At 41.5% G+C, this 26,759-nt stretch overlaps 1 protein-coding gene across 1 annotated transcript in view; it reads right to left on the reverse strand.

The window, feature by feature from the left end:
• KIAA1549 (KIAA1549 ortholog) overlaps positions 1 to 26,759 on the reverse strand; it is a 122,913-nt gene that overhangs the window by 47,239 nt on the left and 48,915 nt on the right. The window contains exons 5-11 of the mRNA XM_065938498.1: positions 26,068 to 26,245; positions 23,809 to 23,939; positions 21,404 to 21,587; positions 18,231 to 18,290; positions 16,745 to 16,893; positions 7,742 to 7,919; positions 4,547 to 4,731 (exon numbers count right to left, since the gene is read on the reverse strand). Coding sequence (XP_065794570.1) covers positions 4,547 to 4,731; positions 7,742 to 7,919; positions 16,745 to 16,893; positions 18,231 to 18,290; positions 21,404 to 21,587; positions 23,809 to 23,939; positions 26,068 to 26,245 — 1,065 coding nt within the window. The remainder of the gene's footprint in view (positions 1 to 4,546; positions 4,732 to 7,741; positions 7,920 to 16,744; positions 16,894 to 18,230; positions 18,291 to 21,403; positions 21,588 to 23,808; positions 23,940 to 26,067; positions 26,246 to 26,759) is intronic.

Genomic DNA, 26,759 nt, shown 5'->3' on the forward strand with positions numbered 1-26,759 from the left:
GAGTCAAGATTCACGCGTGCTTTCAATATTCCTATTAGGACCCAGTTTTTCTAAGCAGACAGCTCTTTTGTTCCTTCTTTAATGTATCACAGAGGGGACAACTCCACTGTCTGTGTCTCACTGGAATATGTCGCTGACAAGTTGGGGTGGGCTGGTATGGCAGGTCAGCCAAGTAACAGGAGAGATGCCGGATGAATTTTAAAATGTGTGAGCCATAAATATAATATGACCCAGATGGAACAACGCAGAGTGAAGTCCCCAGGACTCGGGTTAGCCTGAGTCCCCTTAGGAAGGAGCAGTTGAGATGACAAGGGAAACCGCAGAGCCGACCCCCAAAGTGGCTGAACAAAAACGCACCACCTCCAAGACAGCGCCATTGTTTAAGCGCTTGCTGTTTGATGCATGTGGTCGGGGGGAGTCACCAGGGCCACCATGCTGTCTCCATTGAGGGGGTGACCACAAGGGGAGCCTACTGCCACCCCGGTCTCCCCTGCAGCCCAGCGTGGGGCCACGGCTCACCCCAAGGTCTAGGAGGTGGGCAAGCAGTTCTCCGAGATCCTCCCACCCCCAGGCCCTGGCAAGTCCTGGTCAGCTGATCCAGAACAGCCTGGAGCCACCAACACTTTAGGTGTTAACACAATCCTTGCAGAGAAGGGATGAGACGAACTCTGCTCAGATGGAAGGAACTCTTCCAGCTTCACTTCAACCCGCTGATCACACTGCCCTCCTCAGGAACTGTTTCAAACATCAGTGTGTCCAGGGGATTCCCTGGGGGCCCCACGGTTAAGAATCTGCCTCCCAATGCAGGGGACGTGGGTTCGATCCCTGGTTGGGGAACTAAGATCCCCTATGCTTGGGGTGACTAAGCCCATGCAGCACTGTAACTTCTGAGCCCACGAGCTCTAGAGCCTGGGCACCACAACAAGAGAAGCTCCCGCTGGAACCAGAGAAAGCCTGGGCGCCACAACAAAGAGTCCGCGCACACACCAAAAGACCTAATGCAACTAAATTTGAAAACAAAAACAAATCAATGCGTCCAAGCTACTCTCGCTTCTGACAACCCCTCAGTGCTCCCCCAAGCCGAGAGCATCACCTCCACCCCTTGTCACGTCCTATAAACCCCTCCAAGCCTCACTCCTGCCTACATCTGTCACCTTGGTGTTGGCTGTGCCCTTCGTTACATTCACCTTCGCCCCATCCTTCCGGCGTCCATACCTGCCCTCCCCCACCACCTGGACCCACTTCCTCTGGCTTCCCCTCCTCAACCTCCAAGCTTCAGCCCTTTATCTGAGCTGCCCCAGAGCCCTGGACAGAGGCTGCTGTGTGTCGGCTTTGAGCCGCTTCCTCCCTAACCAAAGCCCCCAAAGGCAGGGGCCACATGTTATCTGTGCTGGTCACCCAGCCCGACCCTGCTGGGCGGAGAGCAAAGTCTCAGCGCTTGGTGAATGAACACGCGGCGTCTGAGGCAGCCCCATCCGGCCGCCCACGGTGCCCGCGAGCCAGGAACCAGGTCCCAGGCCGACCACGGGGTGTGGAACGTCCCCATCAGAAGGAACAAGTTTTCACCAAGCAGGCAACATCTAAGCCAATGCTGTTCATGTCTTTAAATAGAACCTCAACAGGGCGAGGCGGGTCCAAGCTGTAATTTTACTGGTAGCAGTAAAAAGTGATGCCTTTGGGCTACAGATTAAAGAGAATACAGATAAAAAGAAAGACATGCGTTAGGGTTTGTGTGTTTTCTTTTTATCATTCAAAATTTTTAAAGACTCTGCCTCAAAATAGGACAGAATGGCTTCTCTCTCTTATCATATTTCAAAACTAATCTACTCCCAGACAATAGGAAGAGGTTTCCCTCTGATTACAAGAAGAAAGGGGTGTGGATTTGGGGTCAGCAGATTTATTGTTTCCAGATGTTTGCAGCTCTGGGATTTGCTAAAAGATTTCAGAGAATAGCAGTGAAGCAGCACCAGGGGGCGGGGTGAGCAGAGCAGAGAGTGAAAACAGCCACACGAGAAGGAAAAAGAGCCTCTGCTCTTCTGAGTCACACGGAAGACAGCATCTTTGCAAAGTGCCCTGAAGAATAGGCTAGAGGCACTTTACTATTATCAGATAATCTTAGAAGAAACACTTATGAAGCAGAGATGCTTGTTTTTGAACTAAATGGATAGCATCATCTTCTTATTAGAAAAACACGACAAAATCCAAACGATGGGCTCTTATGCCAGCAAAACAAAGACCCTGCTACGCTTCTAACCAAGTCAAGGATACCTGTTCTCTTGCGGAATCCTTGGTACAAAAAACCTTTCCTGAAAAGATGCTGTAAAACTGAATACGCCAACCCAGGCAGCACATGCAGAAGAACACAACTCCAAAGGCGGAAAGTTCTATTGGAAACTGTTTACTTGAGGGATAGCAGCATCAGGGGTTAGAATATTTCAGAACAGTCCATTGTGAACTTCAGGGATGTGGTTCTCTTGACAGTTTACTGAAGTGAGAGACAATGGATAGGTTTCCACAGGAGTGTTTATGTGAGGAATCACAGCACAGTACAGACCCAAATACAGAACTGTCTACACTGGCTAAATCTCTCTGTAACAGTGCTCTTTCACCAGAACCAGAAACATTTCCAAACCGATTGCTGATGTCACCACAGTGAAAGTCACATGATGAATCATTTAGTACATCAAGGACTTTACCCCCCAGGTTTTTTCCATGCTATTCACCAGTCTGACAACAAAACAACCTTAGCAGATTATGTCAATGATAAATGAAGATGGGTAATAAATATAACCTTAATGTATAAACTGCTTCCAAAATGCTGGATAACTATAAGCTTGCAATTTAATCAAGAGTTTGCATTTCTTAGTTAAATCATAAGAAAAAGAATGCTCTTTATTTTACAAGCAAAATAAATTTTAAATTCTTTTTTTCATCCATCAGAACTTCCCTGGTGGTCTAGTGATTAAGACTCCATCCACACTTTTGATGCAAGGAATGTGGGTTCGATCCCTGGTCTGGGAATTAAGATCCCATATGCTGCACAGGGTGGTCAAAGAAATAACCCCAAAAATGACTTTAAATAGTGCTGAATTAATTTGAGCTTCCCTGGTGGCTCAGCTGGTAAAGAATCCACCTGCAATGCAGGAGACCTGGGTTCGATCCCTATGTTGGGAAGATCCCCTGGAAAAGGGAAACACGACCCACTCCAGTATTCTGGCCTGGACTGTATAGTCCATGGGGTTGCAAAGAGTTGGACATGACTTTCACTTTCACTTTTTTCATCCATCAGGTCTAGGTTTATTATGTACAGGATTTTTTAATACCCAGAAAATCAGAGTAAAATTAGAAGGTTAATAGGGTGGTCATTTATTTCCTGTTCTTCTGCCTCTTGATTTCTTTTTCTCACTAAACTCTTAGAGTCCATCAAGTCCTCTAAATGTGTGACCCATAGTGGATACATGTTATTAGAGTTGGTAGCCACCACTTCTCATGCCCTGGGTGAGGCTGACAGGTGTGCTGAGTTCAGGGTTTGCACCTAACCAGCTCTTCTCTTACTTGGCATGTTCAGGCTTCACCAGAGGAGCCAGATACTGACTAAGATGCTGTGTCTTCGCTCTGAAACTTATATGTGACAAATATTGCAGATACTGTTGAAACGTAAGTATGAGAAGGGAACTACTATTATAAAAACTAAAAACTGCTATTATAAAAACTAAAAACTGCTATTATAAATTTCCAAGGAATGCCTTGGAAAGACATTGGAAAAGAGTTGCTAAAAAGAAAGAAACTGCTGTCAAATTAGGTGTAAGTTAATTAACTCTAAAAGATTGCAGAGTAGGGTTGGGTAGGGGGGATATGGGAAAAAAAAAATAGAAAATTTTGTACTCAGGTTGTTTTGTTCTTCCCTAAAGTATCCCAATCTGGAAACTGCAGCTGATGCATTTTGGGTGTTGTTAACAAGAAAGACCACACAGAATTCCTTTTGGTTGACTAGTACTCCGAACTTTTTTTGAAGGTTGTCAAATAAAGACTCATTATGTACATACATACATATATATATAATCAAAATGAAAAAGGCACATATTACCACTTTTTAATGATTAAGTGCTTTTGATCAAGGTGATAAGTAGGCTTGCAGTAAGGTAGACAGAAAGTAAAGGAGCCACCCAGCGGGGTTGTAGATCAAAGAAAACCTACCTTGGCTCTTGCTCTCTGAATGTCTCCGGGGTTAAAATAGATCAGAATTCATGCACAGAATGGATATGACTTTGTAACTGAATATCTCAAAAATAAAATCACAGTGGAACTCAGAGCCCACAGCATTACTGCGTCTTTACACAGCTTCTTTTTCTGGGCAGGTACTGAACACTACAGAAGACCTGGCTTTCAGCAAACAAACACGGAAGTGAAGGGACACCACCCGCAGGCCCTGAAGATTTCCTGACCAGCCCCTTTCCCCGTCCTTCAGGACCAGGAGCCCGAACTCGCCCCAGCCCAGCCCACAAGACGCTCATGTGAATGTGGGGGTGGAGGGGCCACCCCTTACCTTCTGACGCTGCTGAACGTTGGCCACGGTGTCAGGCTGAAAGTCCAGCTTGTCCGTGCGGCAGAGCTTCCAGTAGAGGATGACGACAATCACCAGCACCACCAGCGCCGGCACGACCACGCCCACGATGACCCAGAGGTTGCTGCTCTGGGACTCGGGGGACGGCCTCTTCACCCTGTCCACAGCTGCACACGAGGAAGCAAGGTCTCCCGGTGAGTCCTCTGCGCTCCTTTACTGGACAGCGAATGCCCCCTCCACTAGCAGAAACCCTCCCACGTCATTTCAGCTCAAGACAACTGGGGAGAGATGGTGACCCCCTGAAGACAAAAAACGGGACGCAGTAAACACAACTCAGGATGTTCCAGCTACAACACGGCAGGTATCATGGTGACATCCACGACACGTCTAAAGGAACATCGCTAATTCAATGGCCAAGTGAGGTGGATTCCAGGTCTCCTGACGTCCAGCTTATTCTCCTGACATCCAGTTTATTCTACCAGGTCCCTCCCTAAATTCTCACTGCAGCAAGATTTCTAATCCTCACCAAAAATCAGAAATCCCAGTAAGGGGTCTGTGAGCACTGTCTTCATTCTTCATCTGGGTCTCTCTCTAAGCCCTTGAAATAGGAATTTGCATTGAAACCGCTTTACTTAAGGTACAGTTGTCAATTTTACAATTACATTAAAAATTTTTTTTTGGATTTGGATCATCTTTAAAGTCTTTATTGAATTTGTTACAATATTGCTTCTGTTTTATGTTTTGGCTTGTTGGCATGTGGGATCTCAGGTCCCCAACCAGGGATCAAACTCACATTCCCTGCACTGGCAAGTAAAGTCTAAACCACTGGGCCGTCAAGGAAGTCCCCTCAACTCACATTCTGAATCCTCCGCCCTCCGCCCTCTGCCCCCGTACCTCCCACCGCAGGCCCCCCCCCCCCATCTCCCATGGCCTTGGATGATCATGCTGTCATTACTCGGTCCTCAATTTCCTTCACGGGCTCCTCTCCCTAACCCAGCCTCCCAGTACTGGGCCTTCATGCTCTTCATTTTACATTCCTTCTCTTGCAAGATTTAGCTCTTCTTAAAAGCTCAAGTCTTTCCGGTCCTTTTAAAGCTCAGATTCCAATTACTAGGCTCTGGAAACCAAAACGCCCCCTCCCCTCTGCCCAGCTCCCTCATCCATTACGGTCACTTCACAACAACCTCTCCATGATAACGGTGGATTCCCCTTGTCTAACTTCTTTTGTCCTTGGATGTCTTTGTCTTATAAACAGTAGTGTGCTATTCTTTCATGAGGCATGTTATTACATAAATGTATCATCTTGATACACAATCCTACTTCGCTCATTAATATGGTCATGACTCTATGCCTTGTCTGTTCAAACACAACCTCAGTCTTTTTGAGCAGGGACTAAGTTTTATACTTTTTTCATATCCTGTAATGGTTAACACATGCTGCGGGATCAGAATGTTTTCACTCGAAGATGTAACAATAAAAAGAGATGCTTAGTGCTGGTTTAAGTTTGGGTTTAGGCCCCTGAGTGACCAGTGGGGAGCAAGCCCTCTAAAGCACGTGCACTCTGAAAGAAGCACAAATTGCAAAGCAAAGGCTCTGCAGGAAATGGGGAAAGTGACAGGGTGTTAACAGTTTGGATCTTTTAGTTTGCCATGAATACAGCTTGTACACGTACTTTATCTTGCATGAAAACAACTGACAATACTGGAGTTACACAACCAAACTGAGGAGCTGGGACAACTGGAGACTCTTCTTAGTTCTAACCTAGTAAAACCCTGTGACTCATCAAAATGAGGGCCTGACACGGGGTCCACAGCTGTTTTGGGGGCTGGCTCTAGTCTTGGCTGAAGCTTCCAACCCCAGGACTGCTACCCCCGTGGTCTTCAGCACAAAAATGAGCCAAGAGAGGTGCAAAAGTAGATGGAAGTAGCCTTGAAAAGTGCCCAGAGTCTACTGCAATGCATCTTTTCTAAAAAAGTGAGTGCTCAGCTGGACTGGGGCACCCATCCAACAGTCTGAAATACCATCTATGAAGAAATGTAAGTAAGTGTTTCATTATTTTTTCTGGCTGCTTTGAAACAGAACACACCAATACACAATCATCTCTCAAATACACAAACACAAACCACCAGTGGTTAATTGCTTCAACTCTCCCATGATCACCTATAAAATGGAGCAAGTGTGTGCACTGACCCTCTTCCTCATTAGTTTCCAAGGACAGCTCTTACAAAGAACATTCCATTACTGAGGATCATTTCAAAGCTGTCATTTGTTAAGAACTGCCTTCATCGCTGAAAGTTGGGGGGAGATTTTCAACACTCTCTGATGCTAAATTCCTTCTAAACATTTAGCTATCCCTTTACTGTTGTAGGGAGGAAATATCTCTGGGCTCTTACGAGGATTGCTCCCAGGAACATAAAGGAAAAACACCCACATTAAAATAGTAGTCTGATTCAGAGAGGCATATTTAGAAAAATATACTCTTTCATGTCTCTCCTTTTCTTACTTTTAAATAACCAGAATCTGTGAGTTGGGGAAAAAAAAAAGGCTTGAGAATAGCCATCTCGAGGAGGGGCAGGAGCCCAGACTCTTCCAGCAATAATAAAGAGATATCAAAACACCCCTAAATTATGAGTGGTGTAAGGACAGGGTGGGAGAGAAACAGGATTGAAAAGGCTAAGGATCAAGGACTTCTTTGTATTATAAGACCCAGGAGGAAGCCAATAAATTCAGAAGGTACCTCCCAGCTTCCTGTTTGACTCACTGTCCCCACCCCAACATTCAAAATGTGACATATAAGATTTTGGAATAAATACAGAGAAAATACAGTATTTTACCTAGGATAAATCTTTTTTTTTTTTAGTACAGGAAGAAGGAAAAATATTAAAGTTAACTTAAGCTACTAAAACTCACTATAACACTATGAATATAAAATTCTGGGTAAGAAAAAGAACAGTGAATGCTACAACTACATGCAACTGAAATAAAGAAGGTCTTGGCAAACTAATTTTAATGACTGACCTCTTACATAAGTGACACCTAATAATAAAGATATAAGACATAAATCTACTATGCACACATAAGAAAGCTTTAAATTCAGAGGTTATCATCAAAAACAGACCGACTTTTGACCCCAGCTCAGCACAGATGACTATGAGGGGCCAAGCCTCATGCACTCACGCTGGGCGACAGCGCCTTGAATTCGGTAACCCAAGATGATGGCTGCTCTCTGGATGTCTATCTTGTTAATCAGATCTGAAGACTTGACGGCACTGAGTCTCTCTCCATCTTGATCCTCCACAAAGTAGATGAGCTGCACGGGATTGTCGTCTCCCTCGAGCCTTGACACATTTACCACCTGAAAGATAACAGAAACCATTAGCATTTTAGATGCTCTCATTTCCAGATGCCCTTTCTTGGGAGCACTCAACCTTGACTGTGTTACTCAGGATTTATTCCTATCCTCCTAGTAAGGTCATTACACCACTCCAGATCCCAGAATCCCCAAGATGCTCTCTTGATGAGAAGAAAAACAGTTAAAATGAAAGTTCCTCTCTGCAGAAATAACAAGTGTGCTTTGTTTTGCTCAAAGTCTCCTTTGAGACAAAGGAGCAAGGAGGGTACATAGAATATACCAAGTCCAGTCTAGAACTGCTATCAACCAGCTCCAACAGGTCACGGGAGAGTGCTGTCGTCCTCCCAGCACCCCTGGTTCTCTCAAACTATTAGTGGTTCTAGCCAATCCTTTCTCAAATCTGTTGGCATTTTCTCCCTGTTCTTCGAGGGCAGAGTTTCTCAACCTTGGCACTATTGCCATTTTTGATCCAGATAATTCCTTGATGTGGGACTACCCCAAGTATCATAGGATGCTTAGCAGCATCTCTGCCCTCAACTCACTAAAGGCCGGTAGCAACAGCTATGTCCTTCCTCACCAGCTGTGAAAACCAAAAATATTTCCAAACATTGCCAAATGTATCCTGGGGGGCAAAATCATCCTCTGTTGAGAACCAGTGCTCTTGAGATAATAAATCTCATTAACTTTTTAATATCCCACTCTCAACAAGAGATAGATCATCCAACCAGGAATCAATAAACAGCAGATTTGAACAATGCTGCAGACCAAATGAACCTAACAAACATACATAGAACATTCCCTCCAATGGCAACACAATATACATTCTTCTCAAGTACACATGGAACGTTTTCTAGGGCAGATCATATGTTAGGCCATAAAACAAATCTCAAGGTGGATGTGAGTTTAAGCAAGCTCCGGGAGTTGGTGATGGACAGGGAAGCCTGGCGTGCTGCAGTCCATGGGGTCACAAAGAGTTGGACATGACTGGGTGACTGAATTGAACTGAAACTGAACCAATAAAAAGAGATAGGACTCAAAAACTATAAATGAAACAGAAGACATTACATTAGATACCATAAAAATATAAATGATCAAAAGAGACTACTGTGAACAATTATATGCCTACAGATTTGACAACCAAGAAGAAATGGATAAATTCCTAGAAACATACAACCTACCAAGACAGGATCATGATGAAATAGAAAATCTGTTCAGACCAATAATGTGTAAGGAAATTAAATCAGTAATCACATACTTCCTATCCAAAAAAAAAAAAGCCCAGAACCAGATGGTTTCACTGATGAATTCTATCAAATAATTAAAGAAAAATTTAAAACCTCAAAATTTTCCAAAAAATTGAAGAGGGGAAAGCACTCTCAAATTGATTGTATAAGACTAACATTATCTTAAATACCAAAGCCAGGTATAGACACTACAAGAAAAGAAAACTACAGACCAATATCTCTAAGAAACACAAATGCAAAAATTTTCAACAATCTTAGCAAACCAAATTCAATAATAAATCATACAAGCATATCAACAGATGCGAAAAAAAAGCATTTGACAAAACTCAAAATTCATTTATGATAAAAACTCTTAACAAATTGAGTCCAGAAGAAACATATCTCTATATAGAAAAAATCATATATGACAAATACACAGTTAACACTGTACTCAATGATGAAAGGTTGAAAGCTTTTCCTTTATGACCAGGAATAAGATGAGATTCTCCACTCTTACTACCCCTATTCAACACAATCCTAGAAATCCTAAGTGGAACAATCAGGCAAGAAAAATAAATAAAAGGCATCCAAATTGAAAAGGAAGAAGTAAAACTGTCTTTGTTTGTAGATGACATGAAATTATATACAGAAAACCCTAAAGACCCTCCAAAAACAAACCCAAAAAACTAGTGGAATGAATAAGTAAATTCAGTAAAGCTGTAAGATATAAAATGAAAATACAGAAATCACTTGTATTTCTATATACTAATAACAAAGTATCTGAAAAAGAAACAAACAGTCCCATTCAAAATAGCATCAAAAATAATCAACTATTTAGGAATAAATTTAACCAAGGAGGTAAAGATCTGTATACTGAAATCTATAAGACACTGATGAAAGAAACCGAAGATTACACAAATAAATGGAAATATGTCCCATATTCATGGATCAAAAGAATACTGTTAAAATGTCCATACTATCCAAAGCTATCTACAGATTCAACGCAGTCCCTACCAAAATTCCAATGGCATTTTTACAGAAATAAAACAACAATCCTAAAATTCATATGAAACCACAAAAGACCCTGGTGACCAAAAAGCCGAGAATACTCAATGGGGCAAAGAAACTCTTTTATAAATGGAGTTGGGAAAACTGGATATTCACATCCAAAAAGATGAAACTGGACACCATCTTACACACAAAAATTACCTCTAAATGGAAACACCTGAAACCACAAAACTCCTACATGAAAACATATGACAAAAGCTCTGTCATTGGTCTTGGCAATGGTTTTTGGATAAGACATTCAAAGCACAAGCAACAAGCAAAAATAAACAAATGGGACTACATGTTAAAAAAAAAAAAAAGCCTCTATACAGCAAAAGAAACAATCAACAAAATGAAGAGGTAACCTATGAAATAGGATAAAATATTTACAAATCATGTATTTGATAAGGGATTAATATTCAAAATATATCAAGGAACTCATAAAACTCAATAGCAAAAAAAAAAAATCTGATTAACAAACAAGCATCAATTCAGTTCAATTTAGTTCACTCAGTCATGTCCGACTCTTTGCGACCCCATGGACTGCAGCACGCCAGGCTTCCCTGTCCATCACCAACTCCTGGAGCCTGCTCAGACTTACGTCCATTGAGTCAGAGATGCCATCCAACTATCTCATCCTCTGTCATTCCCTTCTCCTCCTGCCTTCAATCTTTCCTAGCATCAGGATCTTTTCCAAAGAGTCAGTTCTTCACATCAGGTGGCCAAAGTATTAGAGCTTCAGCTTCAGCATCAGTCCTTCCAATGAATATTCAGGACTGATTTCTTTTAGGACTGAATGGTTTGATCTCCTTGAAGTACAAGGGACTCAAGAGTCTTCTCCAACACCACAGTTCAAAAGCATCAATTCTTCGGCACTCAGTTTTCTTTAAAAAAAAAAAAAAAATAGCTTTGACTACACAGACCTTTGTCAGCAAAGTGATGTTTCTGCTTTTTAACATACTGTCTAGCATCAGGGCCTTTTCCAGTGAGTCAGTTCTTCACATCAGGTGGCCAAAGTATTAGAGCTTCAGCTTCAGCATCAGTTTTTCCATTGAATATTCAGGACTGATTTCATCTAGGATTGACTGGCTTGACCTCCTTGCAGTCCAAGGGACTCCAACTTCTCCAACACCACAGTTCTAAAGCATCAATTCTTTGGTGCTCAGCTTTCTTTACGGTCCAATTCTCACATCCATACATGACCACTGGAAAAACCATAGCTTTGACTAGATGGACCTTTGTTGGCAAAGTAATGTCTCTGCTTTTTAATATGCTGTCTAGGTTGGTCATACCTTTTCTTCCAAGGAGCAAGCGTCTTTTAATTTCATGGCTGCAGTCACCATCTGCAGTGATTTTGGAGCCCAAGAAAATAAAGTCTGTCACTGTTTTCATTGTTTCCCCATCTATTTGCCATGAAGTGATAGGACTGGATGCCATGATCTTAATTTTCTGAGTACTGAGTTTTATGCCAGCTTTTTGACTCTCCTCTTTTACTTTCATCATGAGGCTCTTTAGTTTCTCTTCACATTCTGCCATTAGGGTGATGTCATTTGCATATCTGAGGTTATTGATATTTCTCCCAGCAATCTTGACTCCAGCTTGTGCTTCATCCAATATGGCATTTTGCATGAGGTACTTCGCATATAAGTTAAATAAGCAAGGTGACAATATACAGCCTTGACATATTCCTTTCCCAATTTGGAACCAGTCTGTTGTTCCATGTCTGGTTCTAACTGTTGCTTCTTGACCTGCATACAGATTTCTCAGGAAGCAGATAAGGTGGTCTGTTATTCCCATCTCTTAAACAATATTCTACAATTTGCTGTGATCCACACAAAGGGTTTAACAAAGTCAATGAAGCAGAAGTAGATACTTTTCTGGAATTCTCTTGCTTTTGCAATGATCCAATGGATGTTGGCAATTGGATCTCTGGTTCTTCTGCCTTTTCTAAATCCAGCTTGAACATCTGGAAGTCCACAGTTCACATACTGCTGAAGCCTGGCTTGGAGAATTTCAAGCATTACTTGGCTAGTGTGTGAGATGAGTCCAACTGTGCGGTAGTTTGAGCATTCTTTGGCATTTCCTTTCTTTGGGACTGGAATGAAAACTGATCTTTTCCAGTCCTGTGGCCACTGTTGAGTCTTCCAAATTTGCTGGCGTATTGAATGCAGCACTTTCACAGCATCATCTTTTAGGATTTGAAACAGCTCCACTGGAATTCCACCACATCCACTAGTTTTGTTCGTAGTGATGCTTCCTAAGGCCCATTTGACTTCACACTCCAGAATGTCTAGCTCTAGGTGAGTGATCACACCATCATGGTTATCTGGGCCTTAAGATCTTTTCTGTACAGTTCTGTGTATTCTTGCCACCTCTTCTTAATATCTTCTGCTTCTGTTAGGTCTATATCGTTTCTGTTCTTTATTGTGCCCATCATTGCATGAAATGTCCCCTTGGTATCTCCCTTGGAAACAAACGGGTATAGGATCTGAATAGACATTTTTCCAAAGATACACAAATGGCCAATGGTACATGAAGAAGAACTCAATATCACTAACTATCATGGAAATGCAAATCAAAACCACAGTGAGATATCACCTCGTATCTACTAGAATGACTATTATCAAAAGCATAAGAGATAAATGCTAGTGAGGATGTAGAGAAAAGGGAACCTTTGTGCACTACTGGTGGGAACTCAAGTTGGTACAGCCACCATGGGAGATAGTGTGGAGGTTCCTCAAAAATTTAAAACTAGAACTAGTATGTGGTCCAGGAGCTCCACTTTGGGGTACATATCCAAAGTAAATGAAATCACTGTCTTTGACAAGATATCTGCACCCCAAGTTCACTAGATTCAACAGGCAGGACATGGAAGTAACCTAAAGTGTCCATCTATGGACAAATGGATAAAGAAAATGTGACATGATACATACACATGTGTGTACACACACAATGGAATAGTATTCATTCAAAAAAGAAGAAAATCCCATCATTTGCAACTATCTGGGATGAACCTTGAATGTATTCCACTAAGTGAAGTAAGTCCAACAAAGACAAATACTGTCTGATTTCACGCATGTGTGGAATCTAAAACAGTCAAACTCATGGAAAGAGTAGATTGGCGGTTGCAAGGGTGGAGGGGAAGAGAAATGGGGTGATGGTGGTCAAAGGGGGTCACTTCCAGTCATCAGGTTCTAGGGATCTAATGTACAGCATGGTGACTACAGTTAATAATACTGTACTGCATACTTGCTGCTATGAGAATAGACCTTAAAAGTTCTCACCACACACACAAAAAAAGTATGTGAGCGATGGATGTGTTAACTAATCTTATACTAGTAATTGTTTCACAACGTATATATAAATTAACAGAGAGGGAGATGGCAACCCACTCCAGTATTCTTGCCTGAGAAATCCCATGGATAAAGGAGCCCCCTACAGTCCATGGGGTCACAAAAGAGTTGGACATGACTTAGCAACTAAACGACATACATAAATCATATCATCACACTGTATACTTTAAATTTACACAATATTATATGTCAATTACTTCACAAGCAAGTTGAAAAAATCTCATAAACTCATTATCTGCTGGGTCAATACTTTGACTTGTCCCAAAATTTGTTATCTCTCTGGTGTTAACAGGGAAGTCCTGTTACATTAGTACTTCAGAATCTACGACACTTGATATATCACAGTTTTGCATAAATATAGCTTTCTATTTTGTTGCTATTTCTCTTAGTAATATACAACTTTATGGCCCCTTTAGACTCCAGCAAAATAGTGGACTGACATTCTGAGAGAATGATCAATGGTAATCCCAAGCCCTCTATTTTAGACACATAATTTCAATGTTTGGGCTCTACATTTGCCATTGGCAAAATGTAGCTGCTCCTTTGCTAGCCACAATACAGAACTGTAATAGTGCCCTGTGCTCTGGACATGGCTGTTTGCCTCTTTCTTCACCACTGGAAACTTTTGGCAAACTTTTGGCCACTATTTCATGATTTCATCGTGAATGCCTACTTCCAGATCATGTATAAAGATCCTTAACATAGGTCCAAACTCTCATCCCTGGAGAATCTGTTCTTTATACCTCTGCATCGTAAGAACGGCTCACCTGTCCAGGCCTTCATTTGTTGTTTCTAGGCCTTCATTTGCTGTTTCTAAGTTAGTTCCTTGACCACTTCTGCTCCCTAACCACCTACTTCCTCCCCCAGAACTGTGCTATAATAGTTGATTTTCATTAGCCTTTAGAATGGAATACTATAAAGGGCTACTGAAATGCAATAGATTATATCCACCTGCCTGTCTACCTATGTGCCTATTTATTCCACTATAAAGTTCTGATAAGTTTTAGAAATGCTTCTTCTTGCAGAAACCATACACCCAAATATCCAGTGACATCTACCTTGATTAAAAATTCTACATGCTTCTCCAATCTGAAAGTAACAGTTTGTAAAATCTAATCCCAACATCCTTCCTAGATGACTTTGTATCAGATTCATATCTGAAATCCATAAAACCAGGCTGTGACAGTCATCATTTGGGGCAACATTTTCTATTTTATTAAAAAAAAAATTTCTGATTAAAATCACATATTCAACTGTACAAATTATACACTCATTGGAGAAATTTTGAAGAACAAGAAAAATAAGGATAAAGAATAAAACAAAAATCACCTGAAACTCAGTCAACCAAAGAAAATCATTGCAAATATTTTGGCATATTCCCTCCTGTCATTTTTTTCATATGTACATTAATATTTGGATTATATTGCATATATTCATTTATAGCCTCTTTTTACTTCAGCTTTTTTCTATACTCCCTCACTAATTAAAAAAAAAAAGATAATGGGACATTCTAACATAAAGATTTCACTACAGTTTATTTGCCCATTCTCTAATTGCTGGACATTGAGCTTGTTTTAATACTTTCACTTTTACACATTATGGGTTTGTTTGGTTATTTTTAAACACCAAAAATACCTTGTGTTGAGGTTTAGCAGATTAACAACGCTGTGGTAGTTTGGGGGAACGGCAAAGGCACTAAACCATACATATAAAACATGAATCCATTATCTCCCAAACTTCCCTCCCATCCAGGCTAGCACCTAACATTGAGCAGAGTTCCATGTGCTATACAATAGGGTCTTTACACATTATGTTTTTTTCTTTAATTAGTTTACTTGCTTTATAATATTGTGTTGGTTTCTGCCAAACATCAGCATGAATCAGCCATAGCATTATGTTTTGATGAAGAGTCCTGGTTGTACATAAATCCTTGCCTACATCTCCATGTTTGGTCACTCTAAAGCGGAAGACACATAGGGCATGTTTTCTAAGCAATTCATTAGATGGCACCATTAGCCTAAGATGACTTGGTTGACTTTCAAAGATTCCACATTTCTATCTCAGGGAACTTGCACAACTAATTAAACACATCATTATGGAATTTTATGGTCCTCTACAGCTATTTTATGTGCATAAATTAACCTCCACCCAGACTTTGAGCTCTATGAAGCCAAGGCTGCTAAATAAGGCATGGCTTTTAATGTTCATTTTTATTCTTAGTATTATAGTTATTTGCTTAATATTGCTCTTTTTTTTTTTTTAGTTTTTCAATTTCTGTATATTCTATAGCATCTGGCAAAGTAACTAGTTTAGAAACCTAATAACCACCTTTCTGGGAGGGAAAATAAAGAGCAACATTTACAGGGAAAAACTCGGTAAAAGAGCTGAGGGATAATGATGATGCCAGTTCTCGGCAAACTGCCCAGCTCCCCACCCAAGTGTCAGCTTCACATCTTTCTCTCGAAAGCCTCTAAACCACCAGTCTCCACGTCTCTGCACGCTGGGGTTTCACCCTGGCTTCTCGTCTCTGAAATGGCATAGCTCCAAATATCCCATTTCCCTAGCTTTACAAGTCAGCATTGGTAAAGACAAAAATCCAAAATAATGTAATTCATATCAAGATGGGAATTAATTACAGCCCCAACCCCAACTCTTGAGTATATGCATTTTTAAATGGGTCACTTTTCGATTCAAACGGATCTGTCATTGCAACCTTTCTGCCAGTCTATGTAGTGAAGACAATTTGGGTAACAAGGGACACCCAGGGCTGGCGGGAGGCGGGGAAGACAGAGTGTTGGAAGAGAGGACAACATTTTCCTCTTTCCCATCTCTCAAGGTTTCTCACAGCTGAATGACTTATCTCTACAATGCTATCAATAATGCTTACCATTCCACAACACTGTTTTGGTAACTAAAAAACTACTCTTTGAAAAATCAGATCATCCAATGGCAGTCCACTTATACGTTCTTCTGCTGTGGTCCCCACAAGGCCATTTGCTGCACTGACCAGTTATTAAGGATTCGGGAAGTATCTGTCCAGACTCTAGTGGAATTAAATGGTGACACATTCACTGCCGCTTAAGAGAGCAATCAGTCTATTTATCAAGATTCTTCTCCTGGCATTTTCCATTTGCGTGAAAACACGGCACATTTTTAGACGGCTCCGCTCTCCTTCCCCGCCCTCCTCCTCCGGCCGTCTCCTTACCTGCACCATGCTGTTCCCGGCAGCGATGGTGGCCCTTCTCCACATCCGTCTTCTGGTGGAGACCTCGCTGAGCAGCTGGGCCAGCTTGCGCTCCATCTCAGCTTGAAACACTTCATTCTGGAGCTGCTTCTCAACAACACCCAGGAGGACTACATTCAAGGTGAAACACACATAGGCCCCCAAACAAGTTAACAGTGGAGAGGAAAGAGTGTGTGCAAAGGAAATTAACACAGGCTTACTATAAAATGCCAATCCCTAGGAAGGAGACATTAAAAGGGGAAAGAGGGAAGATGAATGGGGTGCGGGAGAGCCCCAGGGAGGATGGGTCTTATCTCTAAAGTTCACAAAGACTGGTGGCCAGAAGTCCCAGGAGTTCAGCAATGCAGGAGCTTTGGAGCTAAGAGCTCCTGCTGCTGCTGCTGCTGCTGCTGTTGCTGCTAAGTCGCTTCAGTCGTGTCCAACTCTGTGTGACCCCATAGACAGCAGCCCACCAGGCTCCCCCGTCCCTGGGATTCTCCAGGCAAGAACACTGGAGTGGGCTGCCATTTCCTTTTCCACTAAGAGGTCCTACACAAGATCAAATGTTTTGTCTGCACTGATTTCAAAATTTCTGTAAATGGTCTGAGCTCATATTCTATCTTGACTCAAGATTCAGACTCATTAACTGACTTGAGATAAGGAAGCCTGTCTTCAGACACCTGGATTATCTAAACAGACAACAGCTTCTCAGCGTGGTATAAAAGAAAAAAGCCTGAGTTTTTCAGCCAAAACTGGCTCAAATCCCCTTTGAGATAGGACCACGTGCAAGTCACTTAACCACTAGGAAAATTATTTTGAAAATAAGGCCACTGTACCAGGCAAAGAGGTGGGGCCTTTATCAGGCATCATGTTGGACATGAGCAATGAGAACTTGCAGGGCCCAGGAACCTGTCCATAATGATGATCCCCACTTTGCAAGCTTCCTCCCACGACCAGTGAGGTACCAGGCTGCTTCCACACTGTCATAGACTGGGCATCTTTTACTCTTTTGTGTCCCAAGTTAAAAAGCCTTTATCTGCAATTCCACAGCTATGAATATCTGACCCAGGCCCACAAGACTTTAAAACATGCTTCTTAACTGCTCACCAATACCTTATTTGTCCTTATCAAACTAGACATATGAGGCTTTTAAGGGAAAAGAAGAGATCCTTGCTTTGGAAGCTTGTCCTGTTCTGGTCAGAAGACTGTCAATTCCTGTTAGACTTTGTCCTGGACGTGACGTATGAATTTTAAAGAAAGCCAATCCTTTCTGTGCCATAACTCAGTGGGACATATTCTCGCAGTCGAATCTGAATCCCTTTTTTCATTCATTCTTTGCCAGGAATCTAAGGTACACGTTGCCCTGAATTTAGGGCTCAGAAACAGGAAAGGCGGTGTCCCTCTCAATACCCCAGCACAGGCTCCTTCCTCTTACAGTTTCTCAAAACATTATGTAAGTTAAACGTACCTGTTCTTACCCAGGAGGACTTCAACAGCTGAGATAAGTTGAGCTGTGGGTACTGGAAGGCTATAAAAGGAAAGAGTTAGAAAAGGAGAAAGATCTGTTAAAAAAACAAAAAAATGTTTGCAACAATCAGAAAGGTGAGTGTTCTAGGGAGTGAGGGATAAAGTCACAATATGCCATCTCTCCTTCACTAATCAGCTCTGCTTGTGGGCGCAAGGCTAGGGTGCCAGGCTGGGGTGAAGGCAGAGACAGTGACAGGATCCTGAGCGCATCAGCCTCCAGGAGAAAGAGAGAGAAAAGGAAAGAAAGGGCGACATCATGGGACACTGTTTCACAGAGCTCACCCTTAAGTTCCCCTTGAAATGTCACAATTCCAGAGCAACCAGTTTTCACTCCATGTTCCTCAGAGCCCTGGAAATTCCCAGCAATGACTCAGACAGGCAAAGTGACCCAATGTCTGGCATACTTATTATTTCATCCATACCTGCACAATGTATCACTGAAAGTTGCTATTCGTAAACAACAATTTCATCCCTGTCTATTTCTGCATTTTACAAGTTATCCTTTTTCATTTAATTCACTTCAGTTCAGACATTCAGTTGTGTCCGACTCTTTGCAACCCCATGAATCACAGCACGCCAGGCTTCCCTGTCCATCACCAACTCCCGGAGTTTACTCAAACTCATGTCCATCGAGTCGGTGATGACATCCAGCCATCTCATCCTCTGTCGTCCCCTTCTCCTCCTGCCCCCAATCCCTCCCAGTATCAGGGTCTTTTCCAATGAGTCAACTCTCTGCATGAGGTGGCCAAAGTATTGCAGGTTCAGCTTCAGCATCAGTCCTTTCAATGAACACCCAGGACTGATCTCCTTTTGGATGGACTGGTTGGATCTCCTTGCAGTCCAAGGGACTCTCAAGAGTCTTCTCCAACACCACAGTTCAAAAGCATCAATTCTTCAGCACTCAGCTTTCTTCACATTCCAACTCTCATATCCATACATGATCACTGGAAAATTCATTTAATTAACACTACACTAAAATAACAATAAGGGCTTCCCAGGTAGCTCAAATGGTAAGGAATATGCCTGCAATGCAGGAGACCTGGGTTCGGTCCCTGGGTTGGGAAATGTCCTGAAGGAGGGCATGGCTACCCACTCTAGTACTCTTGCCTGAAGAATCCCATGGACAGAGGAGCCTTGTAGGCTACAGTCCATGGGGTTGCAAAGAGTCAGACCACGACTGAGCGACTAACACATAAAACACAGTAATAATCATTAAGCCATTTGGCTGTTCCATTCTGAAAAAGAATTTGATATCTTTTTTTTCCCTTGACTTCAGCTCTGGAATCTACTGTTTTTTTGAAGTAAATATTTCCCCTATCCCGACTCCACTCCCTTTGTACTGTGAACTGAACTGTTTCCACCAGGAAGGAAGGTTTTGTTGGTTTTCATTTCTGCTTTGTTTTTCTTCTTAAATGTACACACAGTAAACCTTGGTCTTTTTGCTGTATATTTAGGTTGGTGCAAGCATAATTGCGGTTTTGGACCATGACTTTTAATTCATTATAACTAGGCTCAACACATCTTTATTAATCAAAATAGGAACCAAAACAATCAACACATCTTTGCCAATGAGAAATAAGTTTGTTTATTCCTGTAGTGTGAAAATCCATGCTTCAGGATCTGATGAACTCTTGGAAAGCATTTTCTGCATCCTGCTAGTTGTGGAAGCATTTTCTCTGCATAAAGTTGTCACGATGCTTGAAGAAGTGGCAGTCAGTTGGCAAGAGGTCAGGTGAATATGGCAGATGAGGCAAAACTTCATAGCCCAATGCATTCAACTTTTGAAGCACTGGTTGTGTGACATGTGGTCAGGTGTTGTTGTGGAAAAGAACTGGGTCCTTTCTGTTGCCCAATGCTGGCTGCAGGTGTTGCAGTTTTCAGGGTATCTCATCAAATTGCTGAGCATACTTCTCAGATGGAATGGTTTCGCCAGGATTCAGAAAGTTGTAGTGGATCAGACCAGCAGCAGACCACCAAACAGTGACAATGACCTTTTTTTGGTGCAAGTCTGGCTTTGGGAAGTATCTTGGAGCTTCTTCTTGGTCCAACCACTGAGCTAGTCATTGCTAGTTGTCATATAAAATCCACTTTTCATCCCACAATACAATTTGATTGAGAAATGGTTCACTCTTGTTGTCTAGAATAAGAGGACACTTCAAAATGACAATTTTTTTTTTATTTTCAGTCAGCTCACAAGGCACCCACTTATAAAGCTTTGCCACCTTTCCAATTTGCCTCAAATACCAAATGACTGTAAAATTGTCAATGTTGAGTTCTTCAGCAACTTCTTGTGTAGTTGGAAAAGGATCAGATTTGTTGATGGCTCTCAACGCCATTGTCAACTTCCGAACTACGTTCCTCATCTTCAAGGCTTTCCTCTCCTTTGCAAAACTTCTTGAACCACCACTGCACTGTCCATTCATTATCAGTTCTTTGGTCAAATGCTTTGTTGATGTTGTAAGTTGTCTCTGCTGTTTTACGACCCATTTTGAACTCAAATAAGGAAATCACTCAAATTTCCTTTTAGTTTAACATCATTTTCATAGTCTAAAATAAATAAATATAAAATATACAGCCAGTAACAAGCCACTAGCAAAAAAAAATAAAAAACCATAAAGCGAGAAATGGGCATTAAAATGATGCATAACATAACCAAGTTTATTTAAGAAGGTATTCCAATATCAAATGGCGAAGTTTAGCAATGCAAAACCGCAATTACTTTTGCACCAACCTAACAGTTTTATGGGTTTTGACAAGTGCATAGAGGTGTGTAACCACCACAATATACAAGACACTCTCATCACTACCCCTCCCCCTACTCCAAGCTGCTTTTCTCACACCCTTCACCCCTGGTAACCACAGATCTGTTACTCAGTCCCTCTGGTTTCACCTTTTCCAGGACTGGTATAATCTTGGATGGCACCCTTGGCTCTCTAAAGAGAATAACAATGCAAGCCTGGGGGGAAAGGAGGGCTCTGGAGGCCCACCTCCACGTGATTTGAGGAGCTCCAGTTTTATCTGATTTATATTCTGCCTTTCTGCTAGCTATTCTGTTTGAAGAGGTCCACCAACGCAAGCGCTCCCAGCCACATTCCCCGGGAGAGCACCACTCACGTTCGGCGATCTGCAGCACCGGGTACCCCAGGTAGAAGCTGAACTCCACCACGCTCAGGTTTCTGAGCAGCTCGCTCACTTCAGATCCGTTCAGAAACCCCTGCGAGCCTCTGACAGCAAAGACGATGTTCACAGGGCCCCGGCGAGGAGCCAGCCTCGAAGATCCCACAGTGATATTCAAGATCTGAAAGAAAGAAATCGGAATAAGTTTCTAAGATAAATTAAAACATCCAGGTAAAAGCTTGACTATGATTTCTCTCTCACAATTTCTCTCACCAATTTTTTTTTTAAAGAATATTTTTAAAGGAAGAGTAATTGGCCTCACAGTCAGGTTCCTTTTTGTAATAATTTTAAACCCTCAGTTTATTGAAAACGTTTTTTTACATTAAGTAGAGAACTGAGCACATGTATTTACAGTTCCTCCCCTTTTCGTTCCCACCCCAAATCCCACTGATATAACAATAAGATGAACAAAGAGGAATAAATCTACAAAGACGCTGAGAAAAGAAGAAAACCAGAGATTCTGTCAAATTACTGGAAGCTGGAGACAGGGTGGGAATCATGTTGATACAAACCAAAATGGAGGGAACCAAGACCCCAAAACACACACATGCACAGACCACAGTGGACTGAGACGGGTCTCCTCCAGGGGCCCCAGGAGGCCTCCTCCCAGAGATCTGCAGGAACTGAGAAAAGAGTGGGCTGCAGGACAGACGCTGGGGTCACTAGGTAGACTGGGTGCCAACCACTGATTCGGGTATCTGCCACCCCTCTCCCTTCCCACGTCCCAGGCCAACTCACAAGGGCTAGCAGCCCCAGCTTCACCCCAGGAAGCTGAAGAGCTGCTCCCTGAGGAAGATGAGCTCCTGGTCTGAGAGGGTCCAAGACCCGTTGTGGGGCAGCCTCTAAGCAGGAAGATGGGTAAAAATAACCACAGTGTACACAGGTGACAAAGAAGGAAAAGGAGTGAAAAGGAGGAGCTGTTCTACTATGAAAAATACATCAACACTCCTCACCTCCAGGACACAACCTCCTCATCTCATACGACAGTTGCCTGTCCCTGATCAAATACTGCCTGGTACCCAAGGCTCCAGTGAACTCTCCCAACAGGAGAGAGAGCTGATGTAGACACAGACTCTACAGCTGATGGGGAAAGATGAACGAGGTGCTAAAACCACCTTCTTCCTCATTCCTAAAGACAACCACTAACGGTCAACAGATGCTTACAGAAAACTATTAGCATGAAAGTGAAGACCCAAGATAAACATAGAACAACGGCAAAGAATGCAGAGAAAACTTAGGACATGGAAGACAACTTATTAAAAATTCTAATTAACATCCTCAGAAACTTTCAAGGGAATACTGTAACATCATTCAAGATAAGCCTGCATTATTACAGGAAGCCTGCAATGAAACAAAGAACAAATAACAATGAAAAACAAATGATAGCTAAAAGAAAATTCAATAGAGGAAATGAACAACGTAATGAACACAGCTGAAGACTACATCAACAACTTGGAGGACAAGATTTAGAAATCTGTAAAAGTAGAGAATTTCAGACAGAGGTAGAAGAACTTCCCTGGTGGTCCAGTGGTTAAGAATCCACCTTCCAATGCAGGGGACTTGGGTTTGATTCCTGGTCAGGAACTAAGATCTCACATGTCGCAGGACAATGAAGCCGGTGTGCCTCAACTACTGAGCCTGCCTGTGCCACTACTAGAGAGAAGCCCTAACGCCGCAATGAAGAGCCTGCACACCGCAACGAAAGATTCTGCATGCTGCAACTAAGACCTGACCCAGCCAAAAATACATAAATAAATATTAAAGAGAGAGAGATGGAAAAAGTAACTAATACGCATGGGGAATCCAGGATCACCAAAATCTTTTTAACATGAATTCAAAAAAGAGAAAACAAAGAATATGGAGGAATAAATATCAAAGAAATGTAAAAACATCAGTTTCCATGTGATACAAAGCCTGTTCTTTGATTAGTACCATATTCTGTTCAAATAGTGAAGCACTGCATTTCATGGTATTCCATAAAATGAAATTCCATACTATGAAACTCTGGTGTATTCAGGCATTCCCCTCATTGGATATTTAAGTTGATACTGTTCATTTCTAGAACATTCTTACATTTCCCACATAGGCCCATCTCTCTCCAGCTCACCACACCTGAGCTCCCTGGTTATTGGGCCACTCTGTAAACTTTCAAATATACTTTAGTCTATTCAAGCTCTGTGGCCTCAATGCCATGGAAAGAGATGCTCTCTAATCCATGAAAACCGAATCTCCTCTGCTGTAGGGAATTAGTAAGAGTTAGGTGTGTCTGAAACAAACCATTAAGAAACGGGTTTCTCTTTAAAAGATAAAGCATCTTGCTCTGCACTCAAGGCTGTGCTCACCTGCACCGTGAGGTTGTACCCCCCCTGCCGGTGTTTCCTCACTTCTGAGAGAGCTGTCATCAGGCCTTTCTCGATGCGCTGGGTGAAGTTGCAGAAGCCGGTGTCCACACTCTGAGGCACAAACTGGAGCACTGAAAAGAAGGACAGCAACACAGTCCCCTGAACCGGGCATTTCTTGAGTATTTAAAATGAGGAGAGGGACAAAACAGTGTCTAAATCAATGAACTCTGACCCATAGTACACCGTTAAGTTCTATAAAATTATTATTTTACTGAGGGATAGTGGGTGTACATGATTATGTAAGTTTCAGGTGTACAACGCACTGATTCACAATTTTTAGAGGCTATATTTCATTTATAGTTATAAAATACTAGCTATATTCCCTGTGCTATACAATATATCCTTGTAGCTTATTTATTCTATACATAGTAGTTTGCAACCCCTTAATCTCTTACATCTATATTGTCCCCACCCTTGGTTCTCTCCACTTGTAAACACTAGTTTGTTGTCAATGAGTCTATTTCTTTTCTGTTATATTCACTAGCCTGATTTATTTTTTAGATTCTGTGTAAGTGACATCTCATAGTATTTGTCTTTCTCTGTCTGACTTAATTTCACTTAGCATAATACCCTCTAAGTCCATCCATGTTCTTGCAAATGGCAAAATTTTCATTCCTTTTTATGGATTAATAGTATATATATATATATATATATATATATATAGGGATTCCCAGGTGGCTCAGCAGTAAAGAATCTGCCTGCCAATGCAGGAGACACAGGAGATGCAGGTTCAATCCCTGTGTCAGGAAGACCCCCTGGTGGAATAAATGGCAACCCACTCCAATATTCTTGCTGGGAAATTTACATGGACAGAGGAGCCTGGCAGGTTACAGTCCATGGGGTCGCAAAGAGTCTGACATGACTGAGCATCACCACTATACACACACAGACACACATACACACACATCACATCTTCATCCATTCATCTGTTGATAGGCACTTGGGTGCATCCATGTCTTGGGTTATTGAAAATAATGCTGCTATGAACACTGAGGTGCATGTATCTTTTTAAATTAGTGTTTTCATTTTTTTGGATACACATCCAAGAGTGGAACTGCTGGGTCACACGGTAGTTCTATTTTCAGGTTTTTGAGAAACGTCCATACTGTTTTCCGTAGTGGCTGCACCAATTTACATTCCCACCAACAGTGTACAAGGGTCCATGATATATTATTTACACATATCACATCACGGAAATGTGGAAAGCCAACTGTACCAAAGGACTACGTGCAACGTGAAGTGACTCATACCATTTTAAAATGGAAAAATATCTAAGATAATAACTGGGGCATCAAAAGATACAACACTGAAACATTTGAAATATAAATAAATTCACTAGTGATGAATTCTTAAGTATGTATGGGTGAAATGACATGTTATCTGATATTGTTTTAAAACACTCTAGCTTCCTCAAAAAAATCTGTGTGAGATAAAAGAAACAAAACTGGGAAAATGTTGATAATTTTTTAAGTCTGTATACACATATGTGGGCTAACTGCAGTATTCTTTCTACTTCTGTATGTTTTTAGAAGTCCATAATAAAAAGTTAAATGACATTAAGGAATTACAGCTAATCTCAGGGGGTGTGACAATGATACTGTGAATAGATGTGTGTATGTATGCATGTGTATGTTTTATGTGTGTGTATATATGTTTAATAGTCTTATCTTTTAGAGTCACAGCTAAAGTATTTATGAATGAGATGACACGAGGCCATATCAAAATAACATGAGAGAAGGGGTTTATCTGGGGACAAAGATGTAACAAAACTGGCTAGGAGTTGAAAATTGTTGTGTGTTAGTCACTCAGTTGTGTCCGACTCTTTGCAACCCCATGGACTGTAGCCCTGCAGGCTCCTCTGTCCCTGGGGATTCTCGAGGCAAGAATACTAGAGTGTGTTGTCATGCCCTCCTCCAGGGGATCTTCCCAACCCAGGGACTGAACCCAGGTCTCCTGCATTGCAGGCGGATTCTTCACAGTCTGAGTCACCAATTGTTGAAGCCGTACAATGAGTACCTAGGGGTTCATTATATTATTCTGTGCACTTTTATATAAGCTGGAAATTCTCCATCATTATAAAGTTTTTTGAAATTTTGAATAACAAATTTTAACACAATCCTCCCCAAAGTATTTTAAAACATAAAAAATAAAATGAAACTATATTTACAAATCAGAAAAACTATACTTAAGTCTTCTTACCTGTTTGAACTTGGAACCTGGACTCTGGCACAAGGAAGGAGGGTTTCACAGCCAAGATTAAAGGAGTTTGGTCTCGTACAAGTTTACTATTTATAAGTACATTGATGACAGATATTGCCGTGTAAACAAAGGGACCAGATGTTACCAGAAAAGTGAAGTCAGCGAATAGTTCATAAACCTATAAAGACAAAAGACATTAAATAGAAAATTTGACGGTAACATAATTCAAACTAAAGGGAGTTGTATTGAGTAGAAAAATAATAAAGTTAAAAAAATAATTTTAAATGAAGGGGTATGGCTTCAGAGATAATTAAAATTTTATTTTAGTTATTCCTCTCACATATCTGTCAACTTTCTCAACAAAAGCACAAAATTACAAGAGCAAGGACTGTGAAAAAGAAGAATAGTTAATAATAGGAACCAACTAAGGAATTAAGAAAAATTCAAGGTGTTTTATTGTATTTAACCCACATAAAAAGGAGCACTTACTCTATGAAGCAGAGCTATCCACAAGAAGTACGTGAGCCACATATATAATTTTCAAATTTCTAGTAGCCACATTAAAAAAATAAAATAAACAGGTGAAATTAATTTTAAAGCATTTTACTTAAACCATATATGATATGTCATCTCAATTGGAGGCAATGCAAAAACATGATTAATGAGATACTCTGCATTCCCTTTTGCACTGA

The sequence above is a fragment of the Muntiacus reevesi genome, chromosome 6, assembly GCF_963930625.1.
Source record: "Muntiacus reevesi chromosome 6, mMunRee1.1, whole genome shotgun sequence".
NCBI classification, from domain to species: Eukaryota; Metazoa; Chordata; class Mammalia; order Artiodactyla; family Cervidae; genus Muntiacus; species Muntiacus reevesi.